At 43.6% G+C, this 20,919-nt stretch overlaps 1 protein-coding gene across 1 annotated transcript in view; it reads left to right on the top strand.

The window, feature by feature from the left end:
• The first annotated feature begins 362 nt into the window (after positions 1 to 362).
• LOC115788168 (tenascin-like) overlaps positions 363 to 20,919 on the top strand; it is a 58,706-nt gene continuing 38,149 nt past the window's right edge. Inside the window, exons 1-6 of the mRNA XM_030741112.1 lie at positions 363 to 468; positions 3,720 to 3,744; positions 3,940 to 4,097; positions 5,265 to 5,322; positions 5,483 to 5,701; positions 18,563 to 20,395. Of these exons, the coding sequence (XP_030596972.1) occupies positions 3,732 to 3,744; positions 3,940 to 4,097; positions 5,265 to 5,322; positions 5,483 to 5,701; positions 18,563 to 20,395 (2,281 nt within the window). The 5' untranslated portion in view covers positions 363 to 468; positions 3,720 to 3,731. The remainder of the gene's footprint in view (positions 469 to 3,719; positions 3,745 to 3,939; positions 4,098 to 5,264; positions 5,323 to 5,482; positions 5,702 to 18,562; positions 20,396 to 20,919) is intronic.

The raw sequence follows: 20,919 nt of genomic DNA, 5'->3' as shown, positions 1-20,919 counted from the left end.
TGGCAGCCAAGTGTTTGTGTGTGAAGTCAGATGCTGGAGCAGCTCCACTGACAGTAAGTGGATCAGCTCTGTCAGCACTGCATCAGAGACCAACAGAGTGGACTGTCTCACAGAGCGCAGACCCCTTCTAAACATATTAAAGATTTCAGGCCCCTGCGTTCCCTCAAAAACATCTAAAAATTCAGATGTTTTCCATCGCTAATCCTCCGCCCAGCAGGGACCTGTAAAGCCCACAGAATTACATCAGAGAGAAACAGAGGAGGAAGAGAGGAGAGAGGGAGGAAAAATTCTTCAAGTATGAGAAAACTTTACTGCTCCCCTCCCCTCCTCTCTCTTTCTTTCTCTTTCCTTCTCTCTGTCCATCACCCTCCTCCTCCTCCTCCTGCCAGGCGGTCAGTGAGCGAGCTGGACTGAAACAGAGCGGCTTCAGCACCAGCTGACAGAGAAACTCCTGACATCTCTGAGCAGGTAAGATGCTCTTCGGGAAAAGCAAAAGTTATTCAAATGCTTATTTTGCATCTGTGATCAGTTTGATTTTATTTGAAAAATATTTCTCTGGGCCTGAAACCACTTGTAAGTGATTAGAGTTCATGTGCAGCATTTTGGGATCGATGAATCATTTAAACAGGAAAGCTTTGCAGGTTGCACTCATTACTTTATGCTTTTCTTTACATTTTTTATTGATTTAGAGGGTTTTTTGACAGCCAATTAGTATATATAGATATAGATATAAAACATATGACACATTTGAATTTAAAGTCGGTGTCAAATGTTTTAGATTCCAACTTTCTGTTTCATTTGTTTTTAAAATTGTCTACATGTTTGTGCCATTTTGAAATTTGGGGATTTTTATTGACGAACTCTGTGAAAAGACGGATGTGACTTTTAGCAGCTGTTGACTTTTAATAATTTTTAATAATAAACTGAATATATTTGGTGGTTTTCAACTGTGGGTTGGGAAAAAAAAGAAAACCTCAAAGACACAACTTTGGCCTAAAAATGAAATTAATGATCAGTTAATCAATGAAATGAAAGTGAAGGACATGAATCCTATCAGTTGTAGTTTCACAGGTGCAAAGCTTTCACTGATAATATCTGACAGCAAATGGAATATTTCCCTATGTGTAAATCTCTTATCAGTCTGTAATCTGTTTTTGAAAGAATTTATTTAAATTTTGTGGGCAAAAAATATTTTTTTCTAAAAAGCAGTTTTGTGCCTTTTTAAAGTTTTTTCTCTGTAATATTAAACAATCTTTAAAAACATGTCTGTCCAGTCATATATCCCATATTGTGCAGATGCTCCAACAATAACTTTACTGAGCACCAGTCACTAAACTTAACGTCCATAAAACACAGACTAAATAAAGATGGAGATGTTTTTAGTTTTATGTATGAAACCAAAGATCAGATACTTAATGTGAAGTTAATAAAACTTAATGACTTTATTAGTTGTAGCAGATGAGATGAAAATGGATGTGAGCACACTGAGGTTGCAAATAATTCTATAATTTGGATTTTGTCTCTGACACTGCTCTGTAAAAGTCTCTGAACTTTAGCAGGACCAACTGTCAGTATGTCAACATAACCTAAATCAATTGCTTTGACCAAAATAAACAAATAAATCTACTGTTTCAGTCTTTAGCAGCTTCAGTGATCAGTTTATTTGATTTTATTTTTTTAATTATTTAAACAGGTTTAGAAGGAGCTTATTTTGGCTGCAGTGAACATGAGGAAAATCCTCCAGCAGCAGTGAAAGTAAAGGTGAAGAGCCTTTATGGTGTATTTTGGGAATTTCTATTGCCCTCACGAGATTCTCTCACAGCAGCTGGAACAGCTGTCACGGGCAGGTATTTACAAGCTAATCGTTCCCACTTAGACCCACAGAGCAGGCTCAGAAACTGGCCGAGGTCCAGACAGAGATGTAAATCAGACTGCAGATGCTGAAGCCTCTCTGTGTCGGTCGAGTCAAATTAGCAGCAGAGAAACTACATGTGGACAGAAGGGGAAGAAAGGTGGAAGTGATCAGGTTCAGCTTCCAGCACTGAGATGGAGGTGGACTTTTCTGTGAAGCAGAGACAGCTTGTATCCAGCAAAGAGACATTATGAAAGAGAGGCTCCAAGAATCCTGGATAGATTTGCATTGCAGAATTCAGCAAAAGCAAAGATAAAAGCAAAGGAAAAAAATTAATTTTATAGGATGCTTTAAAACAGCTGCTCAAATAAATGCTTGAAGGTATTTCATTTCATTTACATATTCATAGATTGTGAGTTTTTGCAATCAACAGAAAAGCCAGACTGGTTCAAGCTGAGGCTGAAGGTCAATCAGAGAAATGTGCTCTGAGTCACAGAACAACCAACACTAAGGCAAGAAGAGCACATTAGGATCCACTGCAGTGGGCACAGGTTCACTGAAAATGGACAAATTAGGCCTGGAACGATGCCGGCTTCAAGTGAGCCTAATAGAAATCTGGCCTCCCCGGATCTGCACATGCAGATCCAGCAGGATTCCTTTGGGCTGTGGTGGAGTGGGAGAGAGTGGCAGCATGAAAGTGCAGCTGTGCCTGAAATGATGGCAAATAAAAATTAAAATGTGACCAGGCATGCAGGATTGTTTGGCCCATCCATGCATCCATGCGTGGCCTCTGAGAATTTTAAGAAAGGACAGGAGGAAGCTGAAAGACACCATGTAGTTAAGGAAAATCTGTAGATTTGAACTAATCGCAGGGAGAATGATATTCTGCTGTTACTGTGAGCAGGAACTTTCAGCAGCTGCTGCTGAGGGTGGAGGTATGCTTCAGATCTGTCGAGTATAAACCTCCTTGGAGGACACGGGGGTGGTTAGAGCATTCAGGGTCTGACTCAGGTCTGTGGCAAAGCTCAGCTTCTGTATGTGCGCTGCAGAAAATGTCGGGGGGACTTGTGCTTGGTGAGATTTTCCTTTGATGTGGTTATAATGCGCTCCTGTGTTTTTTGGATGAATTTCTAAAAACATAGTTTCATTTGGCCTCTATGTTGTTGAATATACACGAGACATGATTTAAAAAATGTTTAATAGATAAATAATTTGCGTAAGTGCATTATGTAGGAGAATCAATTATTTTAATTTATTTTGTCTCAGTTTCACATGTTGTGGAGGACACTGTAAACAAGAAAAATAAAGATATTACTCACCTTGGGGATGAGACAGACTATTCCACAAAGCTACTTGTAGCTGATAAGTACACTGCAAACATGCAGAATGCAGAAATGTTATTTAACCACAAGGTATAGCAGTTTTCAATATGTCACTACTGACCAGCCCATTAACAGGAATTACATGTTAAATTTAAGGTTCATGCATCTAAAATAGTCTTAAAAACTAACTTCACAGAGCTTTTTTTTTTTGTTGCAAAGAAATTCTAAACCAAGATCCATTTCATCAGATTCTCCTCATGTAATTGGCTACTTGGAGCCAATTTGCCCTAAATAGCCAATTACAGTTTAAGTAATATTCCATATTGCCAGCCTTCAGTTTGCAGAAAATCAGCTGCAGGATAACAAGCTACTCTTTCAAGCCAAGTTACTTTTTCCTTTGGGGTTTTCATTGGCTGACACGCTTCACTGACAGGCCCATAAACAGCTAATGGCCCTATTCCTGCTAATTGTGGCCAAAGTGGAGTCTGCTGCACTAACATGAAATTTAAGGTGAGCGTCAATGTGTAATTCTGTGTCTCTTCCAGGGGGGAAAATCCATGGAGTGCAAAGGTGAGAGGAAAAAACGTCATCAGCTCTGTGACTGAAGCAAAGTGACAGCAGATCCCTTTACCTGTGGTGCAAGTGCTGCTAATTCAATCAAATTAAATCCAGGAAACAACCAGCTCCACTTTTACCAGTTAAACTGCATTGTTTTCCTGAACAGTTCAGCATCTTTCTTTACTCGTGTTCTCCTAAAAATCCCAGGGAAGTCTTTTCCTGGTCCGACCCTTGCAATGCTTCCCTCCATCCCCCACCTCCTCCTCATCCTCCTGCTGGCCAGCCCAGCCCTCCTGACCCCATCTGAAGAGCTACAGTTAAGGAGTCAAAGGACACCAAGGGATGCCAAACAGGATTCCATCAAGGTGATTCGCTGGTTAGCTGAGACGAATGGACTGACTGACAGCAGGTCAAATGGTCGTCTAGGTTAAATGTGGGTTACACACGGTTGAAAAGTTCAGGGAATTCTTTACCTGACATCATGCTGTTATTTGGTGGCCCCTGGAAAACCTGGTTGCTACATCATATTTTCAAATCTGTCTATAGATGAGTCCTCATTGCAGGCATTGCTTCACTTATTCCATGTAATCTAGCAGTGAACAGACAGGGATCTCATTGTTTGGGTATTTTTATCTAGAAATCTGTTCAGGAGATGCTGCTAAAGCCAACTGCACATTCAAAATAAAGTTCCAAACCATTTGCCATCCAAAAAATAAATAAATTGCAGATACTTTTCAACAAAATCTAGATTTCATTTTACAGATGACTGACATCTTTTCTGTTCTGTGCTCTAGGAGGAGATTTTAATGTTGGAAAGCCAAAGCTAAAGCGATAAACCTTCTACTCCATGAAATATATCTACCCCAGCATCCCCACATTGCCAGACGTGCAAATTGCAATGCAAATTTGTCTGGAATTTCTCCATTCAGTTTTGGTTTCCATTGGGCACAGACCAAGTACAACTGGATAAACGTACAGCCAATCAGAGCAATGAAACTCTGATGGAGGATTATGCTAATGGACACATTCAGAAATTACACCTTGCACTCAGGTCCTCTTCTGAAACTAGCAGGTGATGAGAGATAAATGAACACAATCACAGATTCCGACTGATCCTTTCACCCTATATGCAATAACAGTATGAAAAAAAGGTGCTGCTTATGCACAATGCAGTGCAGATATGCTGCAAGAAGTCCACAGTCCAAAAACCCGAAAACAAAAAGTCCAAAGACTCAAAATCAGGAAAATAAGCTGAGGACCCAAAGGTCCAGACTCAGAAAAAGGAAACTGTGATAACAACCTAACAAATGAGGGATGAAATGAGGGAGAACAGGCAGACTAAATACACACTCCTTGAGGGGAGGCACAGGAGAACTCAATCAGGACAGAACAAAGGAACAAAGGATTGCTATAAAAACACACAAAGCCATATGTGGAACTAACCTTCAGTATAAAGCAGGAAGAACACTGAAAGCATAACACCGTAAAATAAAACAATAAAGTGCAGTGGTTGGTGGTTTCCATTGTTGCAGGTGGTCATCTCAGAGGGTTGTGCCACTCCGGGTGATTCGCCTGATGGGAGCCAAGGAGGTAAAAAGCTGTTAAACTGACATCACTGAAAGAAAAACATATCCAGAACCTGCAGCTTTCTGAGTGTCCCAGCAGTACAATACAGACTGCAGAACATGATCACGATCAAACTGCTTATCCTCTGTGTTGAAAGTGAGCTGCTCATTTCTGTGTTTCACAGGTAAAGAAATTGACCTGGCACCTGGTTCTCCTCTGGTTCTGACCCATAAGATCAAACTGGTTCCCTCAGATTCAGCCTCTGGATCTGGGTCCTGTGGCTGCGATGCAGACTTTGCTCCCCTGCGGGAGCGTCTGGAGAGGCTGGAGAGGGAAGTGTCAGCCCTCCGGGAGACGTGTGCAGGAACTGAAGAAAGCTGCTGCACCTCAAAGGAAAGCAAAGGTAGAGCTGGATGTAGGCATGAAAATAATAAGTGAATAACCAAATGTTTTCAAACTTTGTCAGGAAATTGTGTGCTCACAAGAAGCAGATCACGAGACATATGTTTTCAAGACCTTGAAGCTTCTGATCCAGTGGGAATCAAAATTCAAATTAAGTTCTGGGTACCTTCAGGAAACCCAAGGTTTTCCATCACACTGATCCAAAGTCATTCAGAGTTGATTTCATAAGTTCAGATCTGATGATGTCCTGCCGGCTGCTCTGCAGCATGCATCCTAACCAGCCAAAAATCCACTCTGAAATCACCTAAAGCATGTTGGTGTTGTTAGCAAACAGAAAATCAGAACAAAATGAAACAATCACATCATACATGGATGAAAAAGTAAATATAAACCAAACTCTCTGAGAATGAGGAATAATCTTGTTTATGAAAATAAACACCCCGGATCTTTGGGGGGATTTTGTTGCGGTTGATCAAAGAGATGTTAGCACACAAACAGAAAAACATTACAACAAGAAAAGGAAACCTGAGCGAACGATGATTAATATGAACCGCAATCGTCCTCGTGAGTCTGAATCATGACAGCAGGCACTAATTTCCCCATGTGGAGCCTCACAGCAGAGGGACGTTTAACACACAGAGAAGTCGAGGGTCTCATAGTTATACATTTTTTAGCTTGTTTCAAGTAATTACAGTCTAAGTGACGCATAATGTCGTTAGTTTGCAGCACAGTGTGTGTTCATAGCAACATATGTGTAACAAACACTGGATTGAATTTGATTTGTTAAAGAAAAAAATCCCCTTCTGATCTCCAGTTTTCATTTCCTGCTAAATTCTTGCTCTGTGAGACCACAGGGATGCAACAAAATCTCTGACAGCAGCTCAGCTCCAAATATCAGCACCAAACCTGCTGACAATGGTACCCAATGTCAGAAATTACACACAGGCTCTGGAGATAATGAGACAGAGGTCCTTCCGTCTGCTCCCTTCTTTCCTAATGGGTCCCCACAGAAGATGTATCTGCATGTTTGATACTTTTTAATCTGTGCTTCACAATAACTCTCAAATTCATGAAGCTTCCTCTCACAAGTTTTATGAAATTGTCATTTCTTAAAGTGGACGTACTGTGTTCTTCCTTATTTTCTGTCACATATAGACATCCATATTAAACATTAAAATGTAACAACTGAGGAGCTAAAGCAGCTGGTGTGAAGCAGAGGATGAACTAATGACTTCACCGGCCATCTGTATGAGATATGGAAGAATTATTTTATATTATAACAATGGATCATGTAAAGCTACTCCTAATCCAAGACGCATATGTAAACAGGAGATCAAGTCAATTCTGAACATTATTAAACAGCCAAAGAAGTTAGTATTGTGTGAATTTGCCTCATTGACCGTCCCTGTAACCTCAGTGATGAGCCACATGTGGCCTGAAATGAAAAACTCAGGGCAAACAGAGACCACAGACAGACCTTCTTCCTACAGAAGATTAGTTCTCTGAGCAGGTATTTTTTATTTTGTAGGCCCTTTTTGCTCTTGAAAATGTTTCACAAAACTATGTTATCTGTATATATAGTTATCTGTATATGCATGGATGCTTCCATGACAGCTTTCTGCAACTTGGTATCAGCTATAAGTGAAATAGAGAAAGTGTTAGCTGCTGCAGTTATTAAAGTCGCTTCTCATTATAGTTGAGAAATGATGTGTGACTGAAGTGAAAAATGATTCAGAAAGTGACGTCAGAATCCATCTGGGTTTCCTAAAAATGACTCCATAGCTCACATAGATTGAAAATGATTCACAGCGAGTGACTTTATTTAACGCCTCCTGTTTGAGGAAATTAGAGAAATGTGTTTGCAAATGTAACTTTATCGCACACTGAGTTTCACTCATTTAAAACATTAAACAGGAATTTCCACTGCAGCTGAAAAACATAGGCAAAAATTCAATTTAAGCAACATATGCGAGAAACGTCAATAAAATTATTATTTACTGATTGCAAAGAATTTTTTAATGTTATTGACCTCACCAGAAAACTCATGCAGGTCTTATTGTTCCCCTCACCTCATACCTAATATCCTACAGTGCTGTGAAAAATTGCAGAATTGTTTGAATTCAGCCACCGGACTGTTTTCCAACATGAACGGCCGGTTTAAGGCCGAAGCATCTCAATCTGATTTAAGTCCAGACTTTGACTCGGCCACCCTCAAACCTTCATTTTGGGTTTTGTCTCTGTCATGTAATGTACTCAATAATGAGAGCAAGAAACCGCAACCATGCCCCTCAGAGGTAAACAGGGAAAGACCCAGGGGACCCAGGCCATCCACGGCCCGCCAGGAGCTCAGAAGACCAGAGGCCACACATCCTGATGGCACACCCCAGATGAGGGAGACCCCAGACGGAGCCCCCATGTCAAAGGGCAAGAGACCAGAGAGCCAGAGGCAATGAGCAAGTGTGGGTGAGCGGGTACCAGCACAGAGCCAGCAGCAACCTGGGGAAGCAGCCAACCCAGCCCCGAACCACTAGCCAGTCCCTACCCGAGGCAGGGTGCATGAAACCACCCCCTCCTCCCATTCCGCGTGTTTGGGGTGATGTGTTGGGTGTATGTGAGTGTATGTAGTGGGAAGAATGTTTATGACTGTGTGAAAGCGACACCTCCAGGGCACCACCATGCTCAAGGCCGGCACCCACTTCCCATACAGCAGACAAACACAACACAAACACACACACCCACACACACACAATAGACAACAAACATCTCTCTCTCTCTCTCTCTCACACACACACACACACACACACACACACAGTGGTGCTAAGTCCCGGACCAACCGGCTCCTTGTGGGAAACCGCTGCCCCCTCATCTGGTGCTGGCCAGATATCCCAACGTGGGCCAACCCACACCATATAGCGGTGCGCCTGTGGGGAAACAGATGACCCTAGGCACCGGGGCCCCAGACCCCACACCTCAAGACCATAATAGCATCTATCTAAGCCCCCACTACCAACAACCAGTGTTTCTGATCATTGTACTACTGCATAACACTTGTTAAATTATGATTTGATTAACCACATTTTTGGAAAACTGAGTTCAGTTTCACTGCCACACCCAGGCCTGATTACTGCAGACCCGCTGAATATAGAAATCACTTAAACAGAACCTGTCTGACAAAGTGAAGCAAGGTAAAAAATCTCAAACAACAGCACATCATGCCACAATCTAAAGAAACTGCTGAGAAAGTCACTGACTTCTACAAGTCTGTAAAGGATTACAAAGCCATTTCTAAGGCTTTGGGATGCCAGTGAACCCCAGTGAGAATCATTGTCCACACATGGGGAAAACTTGGTACATTGGGAACCTTCCCAGGAGTGGTCAACTTCCCAAAATTACTCCAAGAGTTCATCGACAAGTCACAGAGGAGGTCACAGAAGAACCCAGAACAACATCTAAAGAACTGCAGGCCTCACTTGGCTCAGTTAAGGCCAGAGTTCATGATTCAACAATAAGACAGAGACTGGGTAAAAATGCTCCAGTCTCTTTCTCCAATTTCCTTGGGAGAGCTCCAAGGAGAAAACCACTGCTGACCAAAAAGAACACAAAGGCTTGTCTGATCTTTGCCAAAAAATATCTCATTGATCCCTGAGGCTTTTGGGAAAATGTTCTGTGGACTGATGAGACAATAGTTCAACTTTCTGTGAGGTTTGAGTCCCGTTACATGTGCATAAACTAACACAGCATTTCATAAAAAGAAGATCACACAAACAGTCAGATATGGTGGTGGTGGTGTGATGGTCTGGGGCTGCTTCAGGATGACTTGCTGTAATTGATGGAACCATGAATTCTGTTCTATCAGAAAATCCTGATCCCAGTGATCCCAAACACATCTGGAAGTCCACCTCTAAATGGCTCAAAATAACCAAAATATAGGTTTTGGAGCAGCCTAAAAAGGCCGTTCATGCTACAGCATTTCTGCAAAGAAGACTGGGCCAAAATTCATCCACAGCAATTCAAAAGGCTCACTGCCTGTTATTCACGTTGGCAGTAATGACACCTGGTTACGCCAATCGAAGGTCACTAAAATTACTATTGACTCGGTGTGTAACTTTGCAAAAACAGTGTCGGACTCTGTAGTTTTCTCTGGGCCCCTGCCCAATCAGACCAGGAGCAACATGTTTAGCCCCATATTCTCCTTGAATCGTTGGCTGTCTGAGTGGTGTCCAAAAAACGACGTGGGCTTCATAGATAATTGGCAAAGTTTCTGGGGAAAACCTGGTCTTGTTAGGAGAGACGGCATCCATCCCACTTTGGATGGAGCAGCTCTCATTTCTAGAAATATGGCCAAATTTATTAACCCTAAAACCTGACTACCCAGGGTTGAGACCAGGAAGCAGAGTTGCAGTCTTACACGCCTCTCTGCAGCTTCTCTCCTCCTGCCATCCCCCCAAAACCCCATCCCCATAGAGTCGGTGCCTGCTCCCAGACCACCAAAAACCAAAGCTAAAATCAGCAAAAAGCTATTTAAGCATAAAAATTCAAAAACAATAAATAATACAGCTTCATCAACTGCACCAAAGAATAAAACAATTAAATGTGGATTATTAAACATTAGGTCTCTCTCTTCCAAGTCCCTATTAGTAAATGATTTAATAATTGATCAACGTATTGATTTATTCTGCCTTACAGAAACCTGGTTACAGCAGGATGAATATGTTAGTTTAAAGGAATCAACACCCCCGAGTCACAGTAACTGTCAGAATGCTCGAAGCACAGGTCGAGGAGGAGGATTAGCTGCAATCTTCAATTCCAGCTTATTAATTAATCAAAGACCCAGACAAAGTTTTAATTCTTTTGAAAGCCTGACTCTTAGTCTTGCCCACACTAATTTGGGAAAATCAAAAACCTGTTTTATTTGTTATTATCTATCGTCCACCTGGTCCTTACTCAGAGTTTCTGTCTGATTTCTCAGACTTTTTATCTGATTTAGTGCTCAGTTCAGATAAAAATAATTATAGTGGGTGATTTTAACATCCATGTAGATGCTGAGAATGACAGCCTCAACACTGCATTTAATCTATTGTTAGATTCAATTGGCTTCTCTCAAAATGTAAAGGAGCCCACCCACCACTTTGATCATACTCTGGATCTTGTCCTAACATATGGCATAGAAACTGAAGACCTAACAGTATTCCCTGAAAGCCCCCTCCTGTCTGATCATTTCTTAGTAACATTTACATTTACTTTAATGGATTACACAGCAGTGGGGAATAAGTTTTATTACAGTAGAAGTCTTTCTGAAAGTGCTGTAACTAAGTTTAAGGATCTAATTCCTTCATTGTTATGCTCTTCAGTGCCATGTGCCAACACAGTGCAGAGCAGCTACCTAAACTCTGCTCCCAGTGAGGTCGATTATCTCGTCAATAGTTTTACATCCTCACTGCGTATAACTTTGGATACTGTGGCTCCTCTGAAAAGGAAAGCTTCAAATCAGAAGTGCCTGACTCTGTGGTATAATTCACAAACGCACAGCTTAAAGCAGATAACCCGAAAGCTGGAGAGGGAATGGCGTCTCACTAAATTAGAAGATGCTCATTTAGCCTGGAAAAAGAGTTTGTTGCTCTATAAAAAAGCCCTCCGTAAAGCTAGGACATCTTACTATTCATCATTAATTGAAGAAAATAAGAACAACCCCAGGTTTCTTTTCAGCACTGTAGCCAGGCTGACAAAGAGTCAGAGCTCTGTAGAGCCGAGTATTCCTTTCACGTTAACTAGTAGCGACTTCATGGATTTCTTTACAAATAAAATTTTAGACATTAGAGAAAAAATTATTCATAACCATCTCAAAGATTATTCTTCATGTTCGGCTGCTTTCAGCACTGCTGGTCTTTGTTTAGACTCTTTGGCTCCAGTTGATCTTTCAGAGTTAACTTCAATAGTTACTTCCTCCAAACCAGCAACATGTTTATTAGATCCCATTCCTACTAGACTGTTCAAAGAAGTCTTTCCAATTATTGATGCTTCAATCTTAAAAATGATCAATCTGTCTTTATTAGTTGGCTACATACCACAGACCTTAAGATAAGAGATAAGATAGTGTTTATTTGTCACATGCACAGTTATACACAGTACAATGCACAGTGAAATGTATTTTGTACCTGCAACCATATATACACACACATATAAATAAGAAGAATAAAAATAAAAAAAGTAATTCACACTATACACTATACTCTATATACTATACACTATACACACTTTTATAAATTATAATATTTACATTGTGCAATAATGGTCCAGTTAGGGCTCAGAGTTGAGCAGACGGATGGCTTGTGGGTAAAAACTCTTCTTCAACCTTTCAGTCTTAGCCCTCAGGCAGCGGTAACGCCGGCCTGATGGGAGCAGGGAGAAGAGAGAGTGTCCGGGGTGGCTGGGCTGTTTTAGGATCTTCATGGCCCTCAGCCTGCACTGCTTGGTGTAAATGTCCTGCAGGTTGGGGAGGGTGGTTCTGATGGTCCGTTCAGCTGAACGAACCACCCTTTTTAGGGCCATGAAGTCCTGCTTGGTGCAGTTTCCCATCCAGGTGGTGATGCTCCCACGCATGATGCTCTCGATGGTGCAGGTGTAAAAGTTCCTGAGCACCTTGAGTGGGAGCTTGAAGTCTCTCAGCCGCCTGAGGAGGTAGAGACGCTGTCTGGCCTTCTTCACAGTGATGTTTATGTGATGAGTCCAGGACAGGTCCTGTGAGATGGTCACTCCCAGGTATTTGAAGGTGTCCACTCTTTCCACCTCAGCACCACTGATGACAAGTGGATGGTAGTCCATCTGCTGCTTCCTGCTGAAGTCCACGATCAGTTCCTTTGTTTTGCTGACGTTGAGCAGGAGGTGGTTCTCCTGGCACCAGTTCTCCAGGCGGGAGACCTCTCTCCTGTAGGCTGTCTCCTCATTGTGAGAGATTAGTCCCACAACAGCAGTGTCGTCAGCAAACTTGATGATGACGTTGGACTCTGACGTGGCCTCGCAGTCATGGGTGTACAGTGAGTACAGCAGAGGGCTGAGCACACAGCCTTGGGGGGATCCAGTGTTGAGGGTGAGGGAGGATGAGGTGAGGTGACCCACTCGTACCACCTGTGGTCTGCTGGTCAGGAAGCTGTGAACCCACCTGCACAGGGATGGGCCCAGGCCCAGGTCCAGCAGCTTAGAGACCAGCCTGGAGGGAACTATGGTGTTGAATGCTGAGCTGTAATCTACAAACAGCACTCTCACATAGTTCCCCTTACCAGTGTCTATGTGTGAAAGGGTCTTGTGGAGGAGGAAGGATATGGCGTCATCTGTGGATCTGTCTGGCCGGTATGCAAACTGTAGTGGGTCGAGGGTGGTGGGCAGTGAGGAGGTGATGAATGTCTTGATGAGTCTCTCAAAACACTTCATCACCACAGAGGTGAGTGCTATGGGCCTGAAGTCATTGGGGCTGCTGGGGTGTGGTTTCTTTGGGACAGGGACTATGATGGACTTTTTAAAGCAGGTGGGAATCACACACAGTTTCAGTGAGAGGTTGAATATCACTGTAAACACAGGTGCCAGCTGGTCAGCGCAGGTCTTAAGGACACGTCCGCTAATACCGTCTGGTCCAGCCGCTTTCCTGGTGTTTACACGTCTAAACGCCCTCCTCACGTCGCGCTCCGTCACAGTGAGTGTCTCCTCCCCTCCGGCCGGGAGTGCAGCGGGCTGTCGGCTTCCCGACTCAAAGCGCGCAAAGAAGATGTTGAGTTCATCAGCCAGAGAAGCGTCGGCACTCACCGGGTGTGTGTGTGGTGCTTTGTAGTCCGTGATGGTGCGTAGTCCCTGCCACAGTCCCCTGGAGTCAGACTGTTGTAGTTGCTGTTCCAGTCTGCGGCCGTAGCGATGTTTTGCCTCTTTCACCGCTCTGCGGACGTTGTATGATGCAACCTTGTAGTCCTCCATGTTCCCAGAGGCGAGGCCGGAGTTGTAGGCAACGGTGCGGGACCTCAGGGCGTCGCGGACAGATTTATCCACCCACGGCTTCTGGTTGGGAAAAGTCCTGATGGTCCTCCTAAGTGAAGTGTCTTCAACAACTTTCCCAATAAATCCCACAACAGTTTCCGTAAACTCCTCGATGTCTCCGCCCGCGCTGCTGCGAAACATGTCCCAGTCGGTTGAATCCAACGCACCCTGCAGAGCGGCCTCTGTTTGATCAGACCACCGTGTCACTTCTCTCACAGCAGGGGGTTCCTGCCTGAGCCGTTTTTTGTATTTCGGCATGAGAAGCACAGAGGTGTGGTCAGACTTCCCAAAAGGCGGAAGAGGCTTTGCTTTGTAGCCATCTTTGAATGGAGAATAGCAGTGGTCTAGGGTCCTCTCTCCTCTGGTGGGGCAGTCGATGTGTTGAATCAACTCCGGTATCAGCTTTTTCAAGTTTGCACTGTTAAAGTCCCCGGCTACGATGAGAGCCGCATCACGCTGGTTAGCCTGATAGGTGGAAATCGCCTCATGTAGCTCGGATAGTGCAGTGTTTTTGTCCGCCTGAGGTGGAATATAGACGGCGCTGAAGATGACCGAAGTAAACTCGCGGGGCAGGTAGTGGGGACGGCATTTCAGGGTTAGGAGCTCCAGGTTAGGTGAACATGATTGTTTCAGAAGGACAACATTCCTACTGTCACACCAGTTGTTATTAATCATTAGGCACACACCTCCTCCTCTTGATTTTCCAGACTCACTCGTTCTGTCCGTGCGATGAACACTGAAGAACTCCGACGGCTGTACGGCGTGGTCCGGTATGAGGGGGGTCAGCCATGTCTCCGTGAGACAGATGATGTTGCAGTCCCTTATGTCCCTCTGAAACTGTATCCTGGCCCTGAGTTCGTCCAGCTTGTTATCCAGTGACTGGACATTAGCCAACAGGATGCTCGGCAGTGGCGTTTGGTGCGCTCTGCGCCTCAGCCTCTCTCTTACGCCGGCTCTTTTCCCTCGGGGCCTTGTCCGTGACCTGGTCCGTCCTTTGTTTGAGCTGGCCCACTGGAAACGCAGTATGTCCTGAGGCCAAGTCGGGTCGGGAGAAAAAGGTGTCAGAATACAGCCAGAGTGCTGTATTCTGATATTAAAAAGAGTCTGTCTGTCATACGTGATATGACACAGAGCAGGCGGAATTATAAAGTCAAAAATTAGAGCTAAACCTAATATATACAAACAAAGCGTAGGAGCAGGTACGACGGCTGCTGACCTCACCAGCGCCATCTTGGAAGGAAAGTGGCTGTAATTAAACCATTACTTAAAAAGCCATCACTTGACCCAGCTGTCTTAGCTAATTATAGGCCAATCTCCAACCTTCCTTTTCTCTCAAAGATTCTTGAAAGAGTAGTTGTAAAACAGCTAACTGATCATCTGCAGAGGAACGGTTTATTTGAAGAGTTTCAGTCAGGTTTCAGAATTCATCACAGTACAGAAACAGCATTAGTGAAGGTTACAAATGATCTTCTTAGAGCCTCTGACAGTGGACTCATCTCTGTTCTTGTCCTGTTGGACCTCAGTGCAGCTTTTGATACTGTTGACCATAACATTTTATTACAGAGATTAGAGCATGCTATAGGTATTAAAGGTACTGCTCTGCAGTGGTTTGAATCATATTTATCTCATAGACTCCAATTTGTTCATGTAAATGGGGAGTCTTCTTCACACACTAAGGTTAATTATGGAGTTCCACAGGGTTCTGTGCTAGGACCAATTTTATTTACATTATACATGCTTCCCTTAGGCAGTATTATTAGAAAGCATTGCATCAATTTTCATTGTTATGCAGATGATACTCAGCTTTACCTATCAATGAAGCCAGATGACACACATCAATTAGTTAAACTGCAGGAATGTCTTAAAGATATTAAGGACTGGATGACCTCTAATTTCCTGCTTCTAAATTCAGATCAAACTGAAGTTCTTGTATTCGACCCCACAAATCTTAGAAACATGGTGTCAAACCAGATACTTACTCTGGATGGCATTACTTTGGTCTCCAGTAACACTGTGAGAAATCTTGGAGTCATTTTTGACCAGGATATGTCCTTCAATGCACATATTAAACAAATATGTAGGACCGCTTTTTTGCATTTGCGCAATATTTCTGAAATTAGAAACATCCTTTCTCAGAGTGATGCTGAAAAGCTAATTCATGCATTTATTACTTCTAGGCTGAACTATTGTAATTCATTATTATCAGGCTGTCCTAAAAGCTCCCTGAAAAGCCTTCAGCTGATCCAAAATGCTGCAGCTAGAGTACTGACAGGGACTAGAAAGAGAGAGCAGATTTCTCCCATATTGGCTTCTCTTCATTGGCTTCCTGTTAAATCTAGAATAGAATTTAAAATCCTTCTCCTCACCTACAAGGTCTTGAATAATCAGCCCCATCTTATCTCAACGACCTCATAGTACCATATCACCCCAACAGAGCACTTTGCTCTCAGACTGCTGGCTTACTTGTGCTTCCTAGGATACTTAAGAGTAGAATGGGAGGCAGAGCCTTCAGCTTTCAGGCGCCTCTTCTGTGGAACCAGCTCCCAGCTTGGATTCGGGAGACAGACACCCTCTCTATTTTTAAGATTAGGCTTAAAACTTTCCTTTATGATCAAGCTTATAGTTAGGGCTGGATCAGGTGACCCTGATCCAGCCCTTAGTTATGCTGCAATAGGCCTAGGCTGCTGGGGGGTTCCTATGATGCACTTTCTTTTCATTCACCTCTTTTCACTCTGTTTATACCCCACTCTGCATTTAATCATTAGTTATTATTAATCTCTGGTTCTCTTCCACAGCATGTCTTTCTCTCCCCTCAGCCCAACTGGTCACGGAAGATGACTGCCCCTCCCTGAGCCTGGTTCTGCTGGAGGTTTCTTCCTGTTAAAAGGGAGATTTTCCTTCCCACTGTCACCAAGTGCTGCTCATAGGGGGTCGTTTTGACTGTTGGCTTTTCTCTGTATTATTGTAGGGTCTTTACCCGCAATACAAAGCACCTTGAGGTGACTGTTTGTTGTGATTTGGCGCTATATAAATAATAGTCTGATTCTGTGAATGATTTGAGGTAAAATGAGTCTCAGGAATATTGTCAGTGGAGCGTAAGTGTCAGTAAGTTGGAGCAACACGTTCACAAATACAGTGTTAAAAGAAGAATAAAGCAGCAGGTGTTACTGGCATCAAATTCATAGTGTCTACATATATTTATCTAAAAATAAACGTTAACATTAATAAATGATCACTTTCCACATTTGATATGTTCATTTTATCCATTTTCAACTAACTAAATAAGTAAAGAAGGAAATGCCTACATACAGAAATAAGAACAGTTTTACATTTTACAAAGTCACACATATACTTTTTGAAATCCACAACTTTTGGGGAAACTGCACTTTATTCAGATGTTTTACTTTAATCTCACCAACAATCAAAAATGCTTCTATGACAGTTTTAGGTTTACTGTCAGAGAAAACTGGGAGACGAGCAAATATTCACATTAAAGAAGTTGGTGCCAGATATTTTTCAGCATCTTTACTATGAAATCGTTAGACTGTTTTCACTACTTAAGATCTTTATTTTATTACATTTAGATTCTGATTTATTGAACTCTTCACTTTGTGTACTCTCAGGCATACGTCAGACCTGCCGAATATTTTAGCACTGCAAAGATCTTCTGTTCCAACAGCTGAATGCTAATCTATTAAAAAATAGTAAATAAAGTCGACTAAAAATTCTACCAATAGAATTTATATTTCAGTTCTAGTCTGATTGTGTGATTGGATTCTTTTTAACAGATGAGTGTTCAAACAGAGCTGATCACATTACAAACTGGCAGAGTTTGAACTGTGAGCTAATTGCGTGTGTGTGTGTGTGTGTGTGTGTGTGTGTGTGTGTGTGTGTGTGTGTGTGTGTGTGTGTGTGTGTGTGTGTGTGTGTCAGCACGCACCTGTACTTGGACCTGATTTTTTTAGGGGACTAAAAGTAAGTCATTACAAAAGGACACCAGGAAATTAATTTAACTGTAATTTTCTCCAAAATGACAGCAGAACATCCGGACCTTGTGTGTCTGTTTGCGTTACTGCAATTCTTTGCCCACAGATCACATGGCGAGGATTGAGGACCTATGGCGAATTCTTCTAAACTATTAAATTTTAGTGAGAAAATGTAGGGTTATGGTTTAGCCTCATGCAAGTGAATATTTTGTCTTGTGAAGTGATGGAAACAGGAGAGGCTTGTTTGTGTGTGTCTCTGTTTTCAGCTCTGTGCCCAGTGTGATCTCAGTCTTCATCTCCTCCCAGTCCAGTCCACCCTCTACACAGCAACAAAGCACACACACGGGGGGATAATCAGTCAAAACAAGGCTGTGTTACACTCTATTTAGAGAGGATTAGACATCAACCCCCTCCAAAACTAAAGCAGTGGAATGAAGGGAAAATATCTGGTTCTAACTCATTCAAGACGCTTTCAGAACTTCATTCATCCTCCAACAGACTACAATTATGACAGAACTGCTGGAGATGGCCAGATTTTTAGATTTCTTTAATCATGTATTGGGTGTCTATGAATGTATTTTGTCTAGTAAATATTATAATGTGACCCCCTGGAGTTATAACACAGGATATCTACAACTGGACTCTAAGCAGCAAAACCCAAATCTGGGGTTTTTAAAAGGAAGTCAGAATTCCTTTTAGGATGTCTGAACTGATGTCACAGACGTCATAGCATCTTTTAAAACTGTGTTAAACTGAATTTATATTTCATTCAAATCTTTATTTAACTGGTAATCCTAAACAAGTGTGTTACACTGGTGATTTTAAACCTGTTCCTGACCTCTTCCTGTCATCAGGTGCAGGATGCTCCATCAAACCAGAAACCAGCAAGTGCCCCAATGAGTGCAGTGATCAGGGTCGTTGTGTGGACGGCAAGTGTGTATGCTTCTCTGGATTCACCGGGCCAGACTGCAGCCAGTCCAACTGCCCCGGGAACTGCAGCAACAGCGGGAAGTGTGTGAACGGACAGTGTGTGTGTGATCCTGGTTTCATCGGTCCTGACTGCTCCCAGAGAGCCTGCCCCAATGACTGCAACAACCGAGGCAGGTGTGTGAACGGCAAGTGTGTGTGTGACAGCGGCTTCACAGGTCCCAGCTGCTTGGATGAATCCTGCGCCAGAAACTGCAACAGAAGGGGGCGCTGTGTTGATGGACAGTGTGTGTGCAATCCAGGTTTCACTGGTCCTGACTGCTCCCAGAGAGCCTGCCCTGATAACTGCAACAACCAAGGCAGGTGTGTGAACGGCAAGTGTGTGTGTGACAGCGGTTTCACGGGTCCCAGCTGTTTGAACAAATCATGCTCCGGAAACTGCAACAGAAGGGGGCGCTGTGTTGATGGACAGTGTGTATGCAATCCAGGCTTCACTGGTCCTGACTGCTCCCAGAGGGCCTGCCCCAGTGACTGCAACAACCAAGGCAGCTGTGTGAACGGCAGGTGTGTGTGTGACAGTGGCTTCACAGGTCCCAGCTGCTCGGATGAATCCTGCCCTGGAAACTGCAACAGAAGAGGGCGCTGTGTTAAAGGACAGTGTGTGTGTAATCCTGGATTCACTGGTCCTGACTGCTCAAAGAAGGCATGCCCAGACAACTGCAACAACCAGGGGAGGTGTGTTAACGGTAAATGTGTATGCAACAGCGGCTTCACCGGTGCAGACTGCTCTGAGGCTGCCTGTCCTGGAAACTGCAACAACAGGGGGCGCTGCGTGAATGGACAGTGCCTTTGTGATAATGGTTTCGCTGGTGAGGATTGCACCGAAAGAGCATGCCCTAATGACTGCACTGACCATGGACGGTGTGTCAGCGGTAACTGTATATGTGACAGTGGATTCATAGGCAATGACTGCTCTGAAAAAGCCTGCCCCGAGAACTGCAACAACAGGGGGCGCTGTGTGAATGGACAGTGTGTTTGTAATGATGGATTCACCGGTGCAGACTGCTCTGAAAAAGCCTGCCCCGACAACTGCAACAACAGGGGGCGCTGTTTGAATGGACAGTGTGTTTGTAATGATGGATTCACCGGTGCAGACTGCTCTGAAAAAGCCTGTCCCAACAACTGCAACAACAGGGGGCGCTGTGTGAATGGACAGTGTGTTTGTAATGATGGATTCACCGGTGCAGACTGCTCTGAAAAAGCCTGCCCCGACAACTGCAACAACAGGGGGCGCTGTTTGAATGGACAGTGTGTTTGTAATGATGGATTCACCGGTGCAGACTGCTCTGAAAAAGCCTGCCCCGACAACTGCAACAACAGGGGGCGCTGTGTGAATGGACAGTGTGTTTGTAATGATGGATTCACCGGTGCAGACTGCTCTGAAAAAGCCTGTCCCAACAACTGCAACAACAGGGGGCGCTGTGTGAATGGACAGTGTGTTTGTAATGATGGATTCACCGGTGCACACTGCTCTGAAAAAGCCTGTCCCAACAACTGTGGCAACCACGGGAAGTGTATAAATGGGAAGTGTTCTTGCGATGTTGGCTTCATGGGGCCTGACTGCAGTGCCAAAATCTGTCCCAACAACTGCAACAGCAGGGGGCGCTGTGTCAGAGGAAGCTGTGTGTGCCGGCGGGGGTTTAAAGGACCTGACTGCAGCCAGTGTCAGGAGAGGATGACTGGGCCCAACTGTGATGTCGGTGAGTCAAATCCACAAGATGCACAATCTTCAATTTAAAGTGGTCTTTAACAGAGATATGTAGAGGGTAGAGCAGGATGAGAGAACGGCATGCTGTGAGTCAATGGAGAAAAGCTGCTGCCAGGCTTGTGCTCTAATTTTAAGAAGGTGAGATCACTTATGGTTCCACCAAACTTCATGAATTTTAATTTGCTGGGCTTTGTGCAATCCGCTGACAAACAGAGCACCCAGATCTGGGTGCTGGATTCAATGCTCATACACACCTTTGTTCTTTAAATGAAAGGTTAAACAGCCAAGTGGTGCTCACGCTAGAGGCAGATGGTTGGGTGTCGGGACTAAACCAGTAGCTCAAGAGTAGCCTGCAAATTAAGCACCAAAACTGCAGTTCCTCTAATGTCCACTTCTGGGTAACTCCATAATTTAGTCAGTCCACACAGACACTGTTACAATGCCCAACTTTACAGCAGAAAAGTCAAAAATGTTTGGAAAACTGTTTTGGTTTCTGTAGCTTAGATTGTCTTGACA

The sequence above is a fragment of the Archocentrus centrarchus genome, chromosome 11, assembly GCF_007364275.1.
Source record: "Archocentrus centrarchus isolate MPI-CPG fArcCen1 chromosome 11, fArcCen1, whole genome shotgun sequence".
Lineage (NCBI taxonomy): Eukaryota > Metazoa > Chordata > Actinopteri > Cichliformes > Cichlidae > Archocentrus > Archocentrus centrarchus.
This window is presented reverse-complemented; position numbering and strand designations above follow the sequence as displayed.